The sequence below is a fragment of the Cannabis sativa genome, chromosome X (assembly GCF_029168945.1).
Source record: "Cannabis sativa cultivar Pink pepper isolate KNU-18-1 chromosome X, ASM2916894v1, whole genome shotgun sequence".
Taxonomy (NCBI): Eukaryota; Viridiplantae; Streptophyta; class Magnoliopsida; order Rosales; family Cannabaceae; genus Cannabis; species Cannabis sativa.
In genome coordinates, this window is record NC_083610.1 from 32,004,586 (window position 1) to 32,019,037 (window position 14,452).

Genomic DNA, 14,452 nt, shown 5'->3' on the forward strand with positions numbered 1-14,452 from the left:
ACCGGGTGTATCTTCATCCAAGAAGGTAGTTCAACTTTGTAGGAGGCTAGGCCAACTTTGGAGATGACTGGAACAGGGCCCTCTAATTTGCACACGAGTCTAATATCCTTGTCCCCTTAGAATCTTAATTGTTTTGACTGTAGTTTGATCAACACTAAGTCACGTTCTTTGAACTCCAACGATCAGTGTTTTTGATCTACCCAATTATTCATTCCTCACGAGACTTTTTCTAAGTATGCTTGGGAAATCTTTGTATTCTTCTTCCAGACTTTTGTAAAATTGAAGGCTCGCGGATTTCATCCATGGTACTCATCAATCGATTGGAGCAACAGTGGTTACTGCCCATTCACAACCTCAAAAGGGATCTTGTTCAATGAAGAACTATTTTAAGAGTTGAAATAAAAAAATTGAGCTACATCTAGTACTTGCGGCCAATTCTTCTAGTTGGCATTGACAAAGTGTCGTAAATACTCCTCCAACATCCCGTTAAATCTTTCTGTCTGCCCATCTATCTGTGGATGGTAGCTCAAGGAGATGTTCATTGTGACCCAAGAAGCTTGAATAGTTTGGACTAAAAGGTCCCAGTGAATATTCGATCTTGGTCACTCACTATATTCTTGGATACTCCCCAATACCTTACTATATGTTTAAAGAAAAGTTGAGTTGTCTCTTCTGTTAGTTGTCTCTTATGTCGAATACTGCTTCGACACTGGGATAAAGGTTGCATACTTTAAAAATCTGTCCACGATCACCAAGATCGCATTCAAGTCTCTTGTCTTCGACAGACTAGTAATGAAATCAAGCGAGATACTCTCCCATGGCCTGCTTGGGACCAACAAAGGCTCTAACAACCTTGGTGTCTTGTGCCTCTCCACTTTGTCTTGCTGGCAAACAAGACAGGTCCTTGTGTAGCCCACCACATCCTCCTGCATTTGTGGTCAATAGTACCCATGCTTTAAAAGGGCATGTGTCCTATTCCACCCTTGATGACCCGCCTACAACGTGTCATGACACTCACTCAGCAGCGTCCTCCTTAGATTGCCTACCTTCAGAACAAACAAACGTCCACTCTTGGTTCACAGGAGGTCATCGTCTACCCAAAACTGAGTTGTCTTTCCTTTTCTTGCAAGAGCCATGATGTTTTTTGTGATTGGCTTCTTCTCTAGGTTCTCCTTAATGCATTTTTTGATTGGTATAGCCACTTGGCTAGCTGACATACTTGCAAAATATTGAGTCCACAATAATATTTACTCAATATATATCGTCAAATATAAAAATATTTTCATTCATACCTATTTTGTAAAATATGTCAACATAAGAAAAATAAATAGAAAAAAATGCATACAGCTAAAAGATTTTTTATCAACTTTTTTCTTATGAACTACCTTAGAATTATAGTTTTAGATTTATTTTTAACTTATACTCAGTAACAAATTTATATGTTTTTTTTGCAGCTGGAGTTGTAAATTTTAAATAATTAATAAATAAGATATATAGAAACTATTAGCACTATAAAGCTACAGATAAATAAATAAAATATAAAATATAAATAATTTTTATAAAATTAAATAAAATTAGTTTGGAGAATTTATATTATATGGGCTAACATAATTAAATAATTTTTTATTAAAAGAATGAAAGGGGTGTCCCTTTAGACATTATGTGACTCTGCTAATATTTATGTTTTTTTTTTTATTTTAAAAAATATACATAAAAATTAACGTATATATGTATGAATATTATTCGAAAAGAAATACATTTTATTTTAAAAAAAAATATTAAAATTAAAATACAAACATAAAATATTTGAATTTAACATTAAATAAATTGAAAAGTATAAAATAAATAAGTAAAAGCAAACAAAACAACCACTATTATATAGTAGTGAATTAATGTTAACAAATAACTAAATAACTTAAAGTTTAGAGATTGATTTACCAAAAAATAAAATTTAAGAACTAACTTGCTAAAATTTATATATTTAGAAACTGATTTGTCAAAAAAAAAAAAACAATGTAGGGACCAGCTTATCAAACCCTATAAAATTTAGGGACCTAAAATTTAAATAAGCCATATGAAAATTATGTGCCTTTACAGTAGTACAATTTTTGATAATGTACTAAAAATTAAAGGAAGTGGCAGAAAAATATACCAAAATAAGCCCCTACCGAGTTCCGTATACCAATAGGAGGAAAATTGAAAAGAAAACAAACTTATATATTCATGAAAGAGTATTACACAGATAAATGTATTGTGAAGATATTTTATAATGAAGAGAGAAAATATATAAAAACTCAATGCAGGTAGCTAACTAGGTAGTAATATGACCAGTAGAAGTATTAAAAATCATTTCAGAAAAAAAAAAAAAAATCCATGAAAGTAATAAGGGTAGAATGGTAAATGGAGAAAAGACAGGATGCATCCTTACATACATACTCCTGTGCGTGATTTTTAAGAGGGTGCGCGCGGGAGGGATCAAAATTGTCAGTTATGGAGAAAGAGAGAGAGTCACGGGTTTGTCTTGAAAGGCCCTTATTTCACAGTTCTAGACAGACAGACACATATTCTCTCCTCCTACTCTCTACATAACCGAGGTGAAAAATTAATATGATTATATCTAATAATAATAATAATAATTAAGTTAATGAAAGCCTAATTATTATTCTCATAATTAAAAAATAAATAAACATTATACAGTACCACCTCAGTAGTACTCCTCAAGATTCAGTATTTCTTCTCTCCTCCTCACTCACTCCCCTTAACCCCACTCTTTTTTTTCCTTTCCACCATCCTCATCAGATCGCTCTCTTTCTCTTTTCTCTCTCTCTCTCTCTCTCTCTCTCTCTCTCTCTCTCTCTCTCTCTCTCTCTCTCTCTCTCTCTCTCTCTCTCTCTCTCTCTCTCTTTCTCATAAAGATTCAGAGAAAAGGATATTATTACACTTGATACTATTGTCATCATCATCATCATAATAGAAAGAAAAAAAAAATGGCTCTGATGTTAGACAACTGCGATGGCATATTACTGTCTTTGGACTCCCACAAGTCAGTTCCGGCTCCATTCTTGACCAAAACGTATCAGCTGGTAGATGATCCCGCCACTGACCACATAGTCTCTTGGGGCGAAGATGACACCACCTTCGTCGTTTGGCGTCCTCCCGAGTTCGCTCGCGATCTTCTCCCTAACTACTTCAAGCACAACAATTTTTCCAGCTTCGTTCGTCAGCTAAATACATATGTAAGTCTCTAATAAAATATAAGGTTATAAATATACCTCCAATATCATATATGATTTCAGGGTTTTTTGTTTTCTGTTTCTAAAAAGAGGTTTTTGTGTCACTAGGGTTTTAGGAAGATTGTACCGGACAGGTGGGAGTTCGCCAACGAGTTTTTCAAAAAAGGAGAGAAACATTTACTCTGCGAGATCCACAGGAGGAAAACAGCTCAACCCCAAGTAACCACCTTGAACCACCTCAATCACCATCACCCACATCAGTACCCCCATTCTTCTCTTGGAGTCAACAGCCCGAGTTTCTTTCCAGGTTTTTCGTCCAGCCGTTTAAGTCTCTCCCCGGCTTCTGACTCAGACGAAAACCCGAATTGGTCCGACTCACCACCGAGAGGTGGAGGAACCGCCGCCGCGGTTGCAGCTGCTGCTGGAGTTGCTGCTGTCATCACCGCTGGAAATAACTACAACACCAGTTCAGCGGTTACGGCACTTTCTGAGGATAACGAAAGGCTTAGGAGGAGTAACACCATGCTAATGTCTGAGCTTGCACACATGAGAAAACTTTACAACGATATTATTTATTTCGTTCAAAACCATGTTAAGCCTGTGGCTCCCAGCAACTCATATAGCCCTTCTTCTTTACTCGTTTGTAACGCACCAGTAGTACTACCCTCTTCTATCACTAGTACTACCGCTAATCATAGTGCTTCTTCCGTACCTAATAAGGCGGTAAATAGTGGTGCTGGTTACTATTATAATAACCCTAAGCCGCAAAGCTCTCCTCCTAGTCATCACCAGCATCATCATAATCATCATCATCAAAATCAGTCTCAGCAACCAGTCACTTCCTTATCACCATCCAATACAACGACATCCAAGAGCTCGGTTACTATTCTTGAAGAGCCCGCAAGCAATTTTAATGGCGGTTGCAAAACCAAGCTTTTCGGGGTGCCACTTCATTCGAAGAAAAGGTTACATCCAGAATATGGCTCTAACAATATTGACTCCTCCACCAAAATGGATACCAACAAAGCTCGTTTGGTTCTGGAAAAGGATGATCTTGGTCTCAATCTCATGCCTCCGTCCACATGTTAGCTTTCTTTTTTAAGCTTTTCTCTTGAATTGGTCCTATTATCTTTATTATATAATATGGGTTCTAGCTAGTTAGTCAGATGATAATTTTAGTGTGGGTGGGTGGGTGTTTGTCTCTGTAATCGTCAGTGTATATATAGTGGGGTTAATACTATCCATGTTAGTTCCTACCGCAGGTGGGTTTTGGTTAGATAAGTAGTAGTTTATTATTTAGGATCTTCAAAGTAATTAGTAATGAATTAAAATGGACCGATACCATCGTTTTTTTTTTAATTTCTTTTCTCTTTTTCCTACGACATTCGGAGATGCATTTAATTGGTTTGTTGCTCTCTTTCATTCTCATATCTTTCTGGTTCATGCTTCAGTTTCTAATTTACATGTTTTATCTGAGAGTTTCAGTTTCATTAATGTAAGTTAGAATGTGTCTACATTTGGATAGAGCTATAGTTATTTCCCTCTATTTTATATTTCCCAGCTAAAAGAAAAAAGAAAAAAATATATATTTATAAAATATGTAGGTACAAAGTTGAATGATTTAGTAGTACAGGGTTGTTTTATCAGGACGATTTTCTCCAGGGCTTTCTTTGATTCGTCCATTAATGACTGATACGTACAAGATATTGAGTCAGAAAAATAAAATACTAGATCAAATATATGTATATATAAATTCAAAAATCGATGAGAAAAAATGTAAAGCTATTTTATATATAGCTGACTCCAAAATGACACAACGATCGTTCCTGAAAATCATATTATTAATTAGCAGTGTAATAATTATTATTATCATCGGTATAATTGTCAAAGAAGAAAGGATACTATGATTTAGTAAAAAGAAAGCCATCATATCCTTTTTGATCAAGGTTACAATCTCTATTTTTCGTTTCTATGAAATGTCAGTCACGCAAGAGAGACATATAATATATATATATACAAATAATATATTGACATGGAATAATATAAAATAGAGAAAAAAGGAAACTAAAGAGGTTGGTTTTTCAATGAAAGCGAAATATAATAAAGACTGACTGAAAATGTGTGTTTGAAATGTTTCTTTCAAGGCTTCTATACTTCTTCTCCTTCTTACCAAAGACTAGAAACCTGCTTTGCTTTTTCATACTTTAAGTATCTGATCAAGGTCTTTAAACCCCTCTTCGGATTCCTTCTTCCCACTATATTAATTCGTTTCATTTATTCCAAGCTTTATCTTTCCTTTATTTCGAGGAAAAAAAGGACAAAAGAAGAAGAAGAAGAAATACCCATAAAAGAGATAAAACTCCTCCAACTGATGGATGCAAGAAACCATCTTTGCCCAAAATCCCATCTTCTTTTTCCATGGCCCTCTGTCCAATATCTCCAATACAGGTAAAGTTTCACATTAAAGTTTGATTAGGCATTTTCCACCAACTGTCTGTTTTCTTTTGTTGACTCTTGTTTTATTATTTTTTTGAATTGATTTTGTTGTTGTTTATGGTAGTAACTCATGCGGTTATTAAGACCTGAAAACAGGTATACCCTGTGGAGACAGAGACGAAAGCAAGTAAAGAAACATCTATTTTAAGAGTCTGATGAAAGAAAGCGAGGTGTAATATTATTGGGTTTGAATTAGAATATATCTTTGTCGTGCAATGATTTCTGTCTCATATACCCAGAAACCCTAACCCTAGTTTGACAACGCGTACCCCGTAGTACCCCTCATTGGCCCAATCTTTTGTCCCTTTTGGGCATGGCACGTGACTAGAATTTTGCACGTGTAGTCTCTACACATACAAAACTACAAAGACCAAGTCATTGGCAATGACCGTATAATAGTCTTCTAACCCAATACTGTACATATAAAAAGCGGGTGATGGGCTAGGCTCGGATCATCCGGTATAAAGATGCTTTAATTTGCGCGTAAATGGATTCTTGGAAGATTAAAAAGTGAAGAAAAATGGATTTAAAAAGACAATGTTTTGCTTCTTCCTTTACTTTATTGACATTTTTCTTCACATTTCTTTTCACAACCCACTTTTTTTTCATTGCTTTAGAAAAATAAATGTTTCTTTTGACAAGGATAATAATATATATATATACATATCTATGTGTTCTTTAATTCATTATATAAGGGGATTTTTGAAGTACACGAACGGATGATCATTTATCTATCTTTTGCTTCGGGACTACCATTTGACTCTCCTTTATACATTAGATGGTATCAAAACAAACATACGTAGCCGTACGTCTACATATGATGCTTTCTTTGTTTTAACAAATTCAATTCGAACTTGCAAAAGAAAAACAAAATTGATATTGATAATAATATATATAATGAAATTAATTGCATAGACAAAGTTCATTGGTTGCGAATATTATTCTCTAATCTTTGCATCTAATGAAGTGCACGTGTCATGTGTGTTATTATTATTATTATTCTAAATTGTTATTAGTTTTTGTAGTACGGCATATATGAAAGTTATCATGTGTTATAGCTGCTGAAATAAACTCTCGAGCGAAAGAAAGGGCATTAAATGACGTTTTTACTAGTTATAAGATTCATGTGATATATTTGATTATGCTTTAAACGAATAAGAATATCATTAAAGCAAAGAATCCAACAATCAGGACTCGCCTAAGATTTTAGTTTATGGTAAATTACACACTACAAAGGGTAATATAATAAAAAGAGTCCAAAAAGCATAGAATAATTTCAAATCCTAATTTCAGCAAAAGAAATTCAAATTCTTATCACTACAAAAAAAACAAAAAAACAAAAAAATAGATCGTCTAGCAACGACATCATATATGTGGTCGCTAGAAGCAAATTGTGGACAGGAGATAAAATTTTGCCCTTTTGCAACTTTTTAGTACAAATATTGTCGCTAGAAAGGTTTGTCTCCACCCTCTCCTGACCTTTCCCCTCACACCCTTTTTTTTTTAATTTTCAAAAATATCATTTTTTATATTTTATATATAATTTTATGACTTAAAATTTTTATTTATAGAAATATTCTTTTAAAATTTTAAAATTACAAAAAATACACTTTTCTCGATATAATGTAAGAAAATAATGAGATTTCAGCCTCACAATAACTATAAATCAACTATAAATAAAATATAAAATAATATCATAACAACTATAATACAATTATATACAAATTATAAAATAACCGAAAAAATAATTTATTATATTTAGTCAAGATGTATTTTTATAAATAAAAAATTTCAAAGAATATAAATGAAAATATTTCGTGTTAACGTATTTTTGTAATTGTTTTCAAATTTTTAGTCCATTTTGTAAAAAAAAAAAAAATTCCTGGTATGCATTTCTCACTCAAGTTTATTTTCAGACAGCCACGAAATAAGTGTTAAAGTTAATATTGAGTCATTTATAAGAATATGAAAACTTTACTTATTCTCAATGAATATTTGATGCTCCTTATGATTTATGTTTTTTCTTTCTCACCATCTAAAATTCGCTTTACTACATTACTATAGATTATTTATGAAATTTCACGATCTTAATTCATTTTAGGTTAAATTAGGTTTTTCATATGGACAACAAATCCTTAGGACACACAGTCCAGGGAAAAGATTCACTAAGAGCATCTATAATGGAGGTGTAAATAAGTGTTGAAAAGCTAAAATATAGCTCATTTAACAAAAAGTATACTCTAATGGTGTGTCAAAAAGTGATGTAAATTTAGCACATTGCAAATTTTGTGCTAAATTTGGCACAACATTTGCTATCATGTAAAATTTACACCACAATAAATACATTATTTTTTTATTTACATTTATATCATTTCTATTATTTTATTAATATATTTAACTATCACATTAAATTATGAAATATTTATATTATTTTTTATTGTCTTACATATTAAAATAATAATAAAATTGCTTATAAAGTTATTAGATTTTATTTTTTTTTAATAAAACATTAGTTAGATATTAAATTTTATATCAAAATTTTGTAATTGTGCATTGGAGCACAACGCTAAAATTTGGTGTAAAATTACCACAAAACTACTTTTTGTGCTAAATATAGCACAATTTTTACATCTCTCATTGGAGATGGTCTAACCGAGGCAAACATTTACACAATTTATAATTTTTCTTCAAAAGTTATAAATCTTGAATCAAGATGTTGATTTTGTTATTTAAATCTCAATGTTAAGCACCCCATTGACCTTCAAATATTTGGAAAAGAATGCTACAAATGATTCTTTACATTATATTATAAAAATTATATAAAATGCATAATATAAATAATAGAATAAATCTGATAAAATGAAACAGTATTCGTCATTACATATAAAATAATTAAATCTCAACAGTTATATAGTTATTAAATAATTAGATTGAATAAATATTAAATAACTAAAATAATACTTGACATCCATCATATTTTGCATTCCTAACTGTTACAAAGTTATTTAAATAATATAGACCATTCATTATTAATTAAATAGATAATCACATTGTTCTTCATTAACGATTCACTCACATCAAAAAGTACCAAAATTGAGTTACTTGAAGGAGAAGTATATAAAGCGAGTTTACAAAGTTTAGTATGTAAAACAACTATAATATCAAAAGATCAATAATTTATAAGATATCATGTATGGTTAGCTCAAAAAATTAAACATGTCATCATATCATCATGTATAAAAAAAAATAGAGAGGTTATAAATAATCACAAGAGACAAGCTATCCATGCATATCACATCGCCCCCTAGATCCCTATCTCCCGATACTTATCATAGAAAATGATATCCAAACCTATCTCCCGATACTTATCATAGAAAATGATATCCAAAATCGGTAATCACGTCTAATAACCACCATAGTATCAGGGCTCAAATAATTCACTTTCTATATAGGTCCTAGGTTTTACACCTATAAGTGAGTGCACACATTATCTACCTATAATGAAATAGAGACTAAGTCGTGAAGAAACAATAAGCACAAATCATTATAAATATGGTTCTCATCATTAGTATAACCAAATACAAACAACATGAAATAACAAAAAAATATATATTCTCTTAATTTTAGAAAGTTTGACAGCATAACAATTGTAATTTAATATGATCGAAAAATCATAATATGCATCATATATATTAGAATATATATATATGTGCAAATTAAGTTTTAGAACAGTCCATAAAAATATACAAATGAATTTTTTGACTTTTTAAATATTTTATAAATCAATAAAATTAGAATATCTATTCTATATAAAGTATACCTATATAACTGAAATTCTTGGTTTTTGAGAATTTTATGGGTGACTATTAATTTTTATTTAATAAAATAATAAAATAATAAATATCCTAAATTAAATATTTGAATTTGAACTGATATTAACAATCACCTCAATTAAATATCCTAAAACAATTGAATCAACCTCTGCCCTCAATTAAATATTCTAACACAAAAATACAGAGGTATGGGTGCCCTCAGTAGTTGTATACATGAGTAATGAATTGAAAATCCGTACACTAATAATCAGGTATCCTTCGGGAGGGATTCGAAGCCTTGTCGAGACAATCCACCATGAGCTCCCAAACTGAAGAGTTATAGTCTTGAAGAATTGCTTTACATCAGCAACAGATCTGCATAATAGCAACACATGTATGATTAAGGAAGTTACAGAGAGAGGTTAGATGGGGTTACAAAAAGGCTTATTTTGTAGAGGGCCATTTATGTGTTGCATGGGGAGGTTAATCAATCAAGCTAAGCCATTCTTTGTCAAAAGAATTAAGGATTTACCATTTAATGGAAAGGACAGTGGTTTAGAATGTGCATTCTATCAAAAATTTAAACTTATTTTAGTTGTACTGCAGAGCAGAGCATGTTTAATGAGCATTAGCAAAACTTTCGAAAAAAAACTCCGTAAATGTAATTCGATATGCATTAGCCTTTGCCATACCTGAGAGGCATTTTAGCTTGCCAACAAATAGGCAAAGAAGGATCGGAAAAATCTCGGACTATCACAAATAGGCAAAATTGGGGAAGACTGTGAAGCAGTGGAATGTGAAGATTATCTCAGTAAGCATTCTGTTTTCCATTTTTGAACTGCTTATTTCCTTGATCTTTACTACATTGAAGTTCTGCTTTCCAATTCACTTTCTTTGTGTTTGATTTCTATTTTTTTTTTTTGTTTGTTAAATTACACTTATATTTGGAATTTTAATGTGCAGATTAGTAAGAACAAACGGCATCAAGATAGAGCTGCAGCATTAGAGGTGTAGGATAGACTCGAAGAGTTTGTGCAGTCACTTTCTCATTCTTGATGTGAACCAAGTTTAGGCGAGAAGACTGTACATTACTCATGCATTTTGTTTTGTGCATTTGGAAAATACCAATTTTTGTATTTGTTTTTAATTAAAAGGATCACCAACAAATTTTATTTTAGTCAGAAAACCACCAAACGGGCTCGGCCATGAGATTGGGAGTTGTTGGCGGATCTACTTACAAAACCATCGTCTCTTTGACGTAATCTCACCAAACCCGATTCCTTACGATTTCCACCCAGAAGGAATCCATGGCGGACGATTCGCTCAAAAAAGCCGCCAAACAGCTCCAATCAAAGCCCCCAGTCGTCGCCGGTAAAGATGGTGAATATAACTGAATTCTTGGTTTATAAAGTGTGCCTATATAACTAAATTCTTGGTTTATGAGAAATTTACAGGTGACTTTTTATTTATATTTAATAAAATAACAAAATATTATTTATATATAATAAAATAATAAAATAAAAATAAAACAAATTTCATTTAAACTCATATTTGATATTTAAACTGATATTATTTATATATATACAATATTATATACAATATACATATAACTGAACTTCTTTCTTGGTGTTACTTCCTTCACTTTTAATATATACATATAAAGTTAAAAGATATATAATAAGTTCATTTCAATTATAACCTTACGTAACATATCTCTCTATATGTACCACACAAAATAAAACTTACCATAAAAAAAATGAAAGGTCACAATATTTATGAATGATTTTTTTTATTTTTTGCATGTGTACACAATTTATAATGAGAGACTTTTAATTATACATCTATTCTATATAAAGTGTGCATATATAATAGAATTCTTGGTTTATGAGAAATTCATGGGTGACTTTTAATTTATATTAAAAATAAAATGATTTATTATTAAAAATAAAATGGTTTATGAGAAATTCATGGGTCACTTTTTATTTATATATAATAAAATAAATCTTATTAAATAAAAAAAAAATAGGGTTCTAGATTTTTTTTATAGTAATACATACGACTGTTTGTTGGAAACTATTTTACCAGGATCTTAGATCTACTCACAAGTATGTTGATTAACACCCTAAATATGAACTTTCTAAAACGATGAAATAAACACATATAAAGTTTAGGAAACCTTACATTGGGTGTAGCGGAATAATATGACTCCTTCCGTTCAGATATCTAGCCCTTGATTCCTTTCTGTAGCAGAGCATTATCAATATCTGAACCTGGATCTCTTTCTCTGAATCTTTGATGCTGAAACTCCTTTGCTGATGATCTTTCTTCACGATCTTCCTCACTATGATTGAGGTATCACTTGATGTGTGTGGGCACTACTCATACACTAAGGTAGTTCGAAATTCAAAGGAAGAGAAAGAAGAAGTGGTAGCTAAAGATAGGGAGAGAGAAGGCTCAGTTTTTTCTCTTAAGGAAAAATAGAAAATTTAAGTGTAATTTTCCTGAAGCCTTCACTATCTATTTATAGCATTCCACTAGGGTTAGGTTTGAATTATTTGACATTAAAATAATGAAAAAATCAGTTTAAATTTCCTACAAAAGTGGCAGGCCCTATACTAGTGGATTTGGGCCTCACTTTTTGCAATTTTGCAGTTTTACCTTTTCTGCATCTGATTTTCTCAAAAACGCCAATTTTCTAATTCAACCATTTAAATGCCAATTTTAACTATTTAATAACTATAAATAATTATTAAATAATATTGTCATTTACCATATTTATTAATTGAACCATACAAAGTATCATAATTAACAAATATGCCCCTATAAACTCTTTCTTTACAATTTCGCCCTTACTTAGTGAAAAATTCACAAATAGACATAGTCTAATTTGAGAATTATAATTGATTAATCAAAACCAATTACATGAGTCTTACAAGCAATATTATCTCAACTAGTGGGGGGACCATGGGTCTATATAACCGAGCTTCCAATAAGTAGATCAAGAATTTAGCACTAAAATTCACTAACTTATTAATTCTTCGTTGAATCCACGCATAGAACTTAGAATTGCACTCTCAGTATATAGAATGCTCTATATGTTCCTGTTGGGTTTTATGCCCTAAATAAAACTCATTTCAATATAATCAGATTTACTTATTAATATAGATCAGAAATAACATTTAATGTTGCATGGTTCACATGATTTATTTCATGATTATATGTACATAATGTATAAATTCATCTGAAACCCTTTTCACATACTTGATCCTGTTTATTGTGCCGTCAACACATTGGAAGGTAAACATGACTATGTGAATAAAGTTTCCTAGATTTATCGCATTAATGTTTTCATCGATATGATAATCTACAACGTAGTTTACTTGTATTTGGAGAAATACTATGTTCTTTCCGCAACATTGGTTAAAGTAAAGCTCGGGTTGGATGCATGGAGTATGCATCTAAGGGACCGATATTGAACTTTGACTTAGATTTATTAAACTTACCGTAATATCTATTCAAGTCAATATCGCCTAGTTGATCCTAGATCAAATGATCTTAATCCTGATATGATTAGGCTCAATCTTGACAGGCTATTCGTGTTCTTTGATTTGTTAGTTAAGCCTACTTTTAGGTCAGGGTGATACGTACATTTTGGGAACACGGTAGTGCAATTGAGTGGGAGCGCTATCATAAACATGGAATCTATAGCTTCTATCTGGCGAATAGTAAGCAAAGGATGATCTCCTTCGAGCTTGACCAAACGAACATAAATGGTGGAGTACTCATTTCACATTAGCTGAAATATCATTTATACGGGGTCAAGTGTTTTAAGGAATAAATACATTGTAGGGTGTAACGGTAATTTAATCCCTTTACAGTGTAGATCATTCATATAGAGGATCATTGATCAAATTAGGATTATAACAATGGATAACTAATGATGTGTCTATATGGTGGAACATATAGAGCATTCTATATACCGGGAGTGCAATTCTAAGTTCTATGCGTGGATTCAACGAAGAATTAATAAGTTAGTGAATTTTAGTGCTAAATTCTTGATCTACTTATTGGAAGCTCGGTTATATAGACCCATGGTCCCCCCACTAGTTGAGATAATATTGCTTGTAAGACTCATGTAATTGGTTTTGATTAATCAATTATAATTCACAAGTTAGACTATGTCTATTTGTGAAATTTTCACTAAGTAAGGGCGAAATTGTAAAGAAAGAGTTTATGGGGCATATTTGTTAATTATGATACTTTGTATGGTTCAATTAATAAATATGATAAATGACAATATTATTTAATAATTATTTATAGTTATTAAATAGTTAGAATTGGCATTTAAATGATTGAATTAGGAAATTGGCATTTTTGAGAAAATCGTATACAAAAGGTGTTAAAATTGCAAAATTGCAAAGCCCAAGGCCCAATCCATTAAGTGTATGGTCGGCCACCTTTGTAGCTTTTTTAAATGATTTTTTCATTATTTTAATGCCATATAATTCAAATCAAACCCTGAGAATGCTATAAATAGATAGTGAAGGCTTCATGAAAATAACACACTTTCGAATCGTAAAAACTCGAGCCTCCACTCTCTTCTCTAGCCGCCTCTCTCTCTCTCTTTTCTTCCTCAATATTTCGAACCTCTCTTAGTGATTAGAGTAGTGCCCACACACATCAAGTGATACCTCAATCATAGTGAGGAAGATCGTGAAGAAAGATCATCAAGAAAGGAGATTCAAAGATCAAAGATTCAGAGAAAGAGATCCAGTGTTCGTATATTGATAATGCTCGCTACGTAAAGGAATCAAGGGCTAGATATCTGAACGAAGGAGTCATATTATTCCGCTGCACCCAATGTAAGGTTTCTTAAACTTTATATGTGTTTATTTTATCGTTTTAGAAAGT

General features: G+C 31.6%; 1 protein-coding gene across 1 annotated transcript; it reads left to right on the top strand.

The window, feature by feature from the left end:
* The first annotated feature begins 2,765 nt into the window (after positions 1-2,765).
* Positions 2,766-4,732, top strand: LOC115712240 (heat stress transcription factor B-4). The gene is made up of 2 exons (XM_030640505.2): positions 2,766-3,236; positions 3,342-4,732. The coding sequence occupies exons 1-2, from the start codon at positions 2,988-2,990 to the stop codon at positions 4,320-4,322; spliced, it is 1,230 nt and encodes a 409-aa protein (XP_030496365.1). The 5' UTR covers positions 2,766-2,987; the 3' UTR covers positions 4,323-4,732.
* Positions 4,733-14,452: the final 9,720 nt, after the last annotated feature.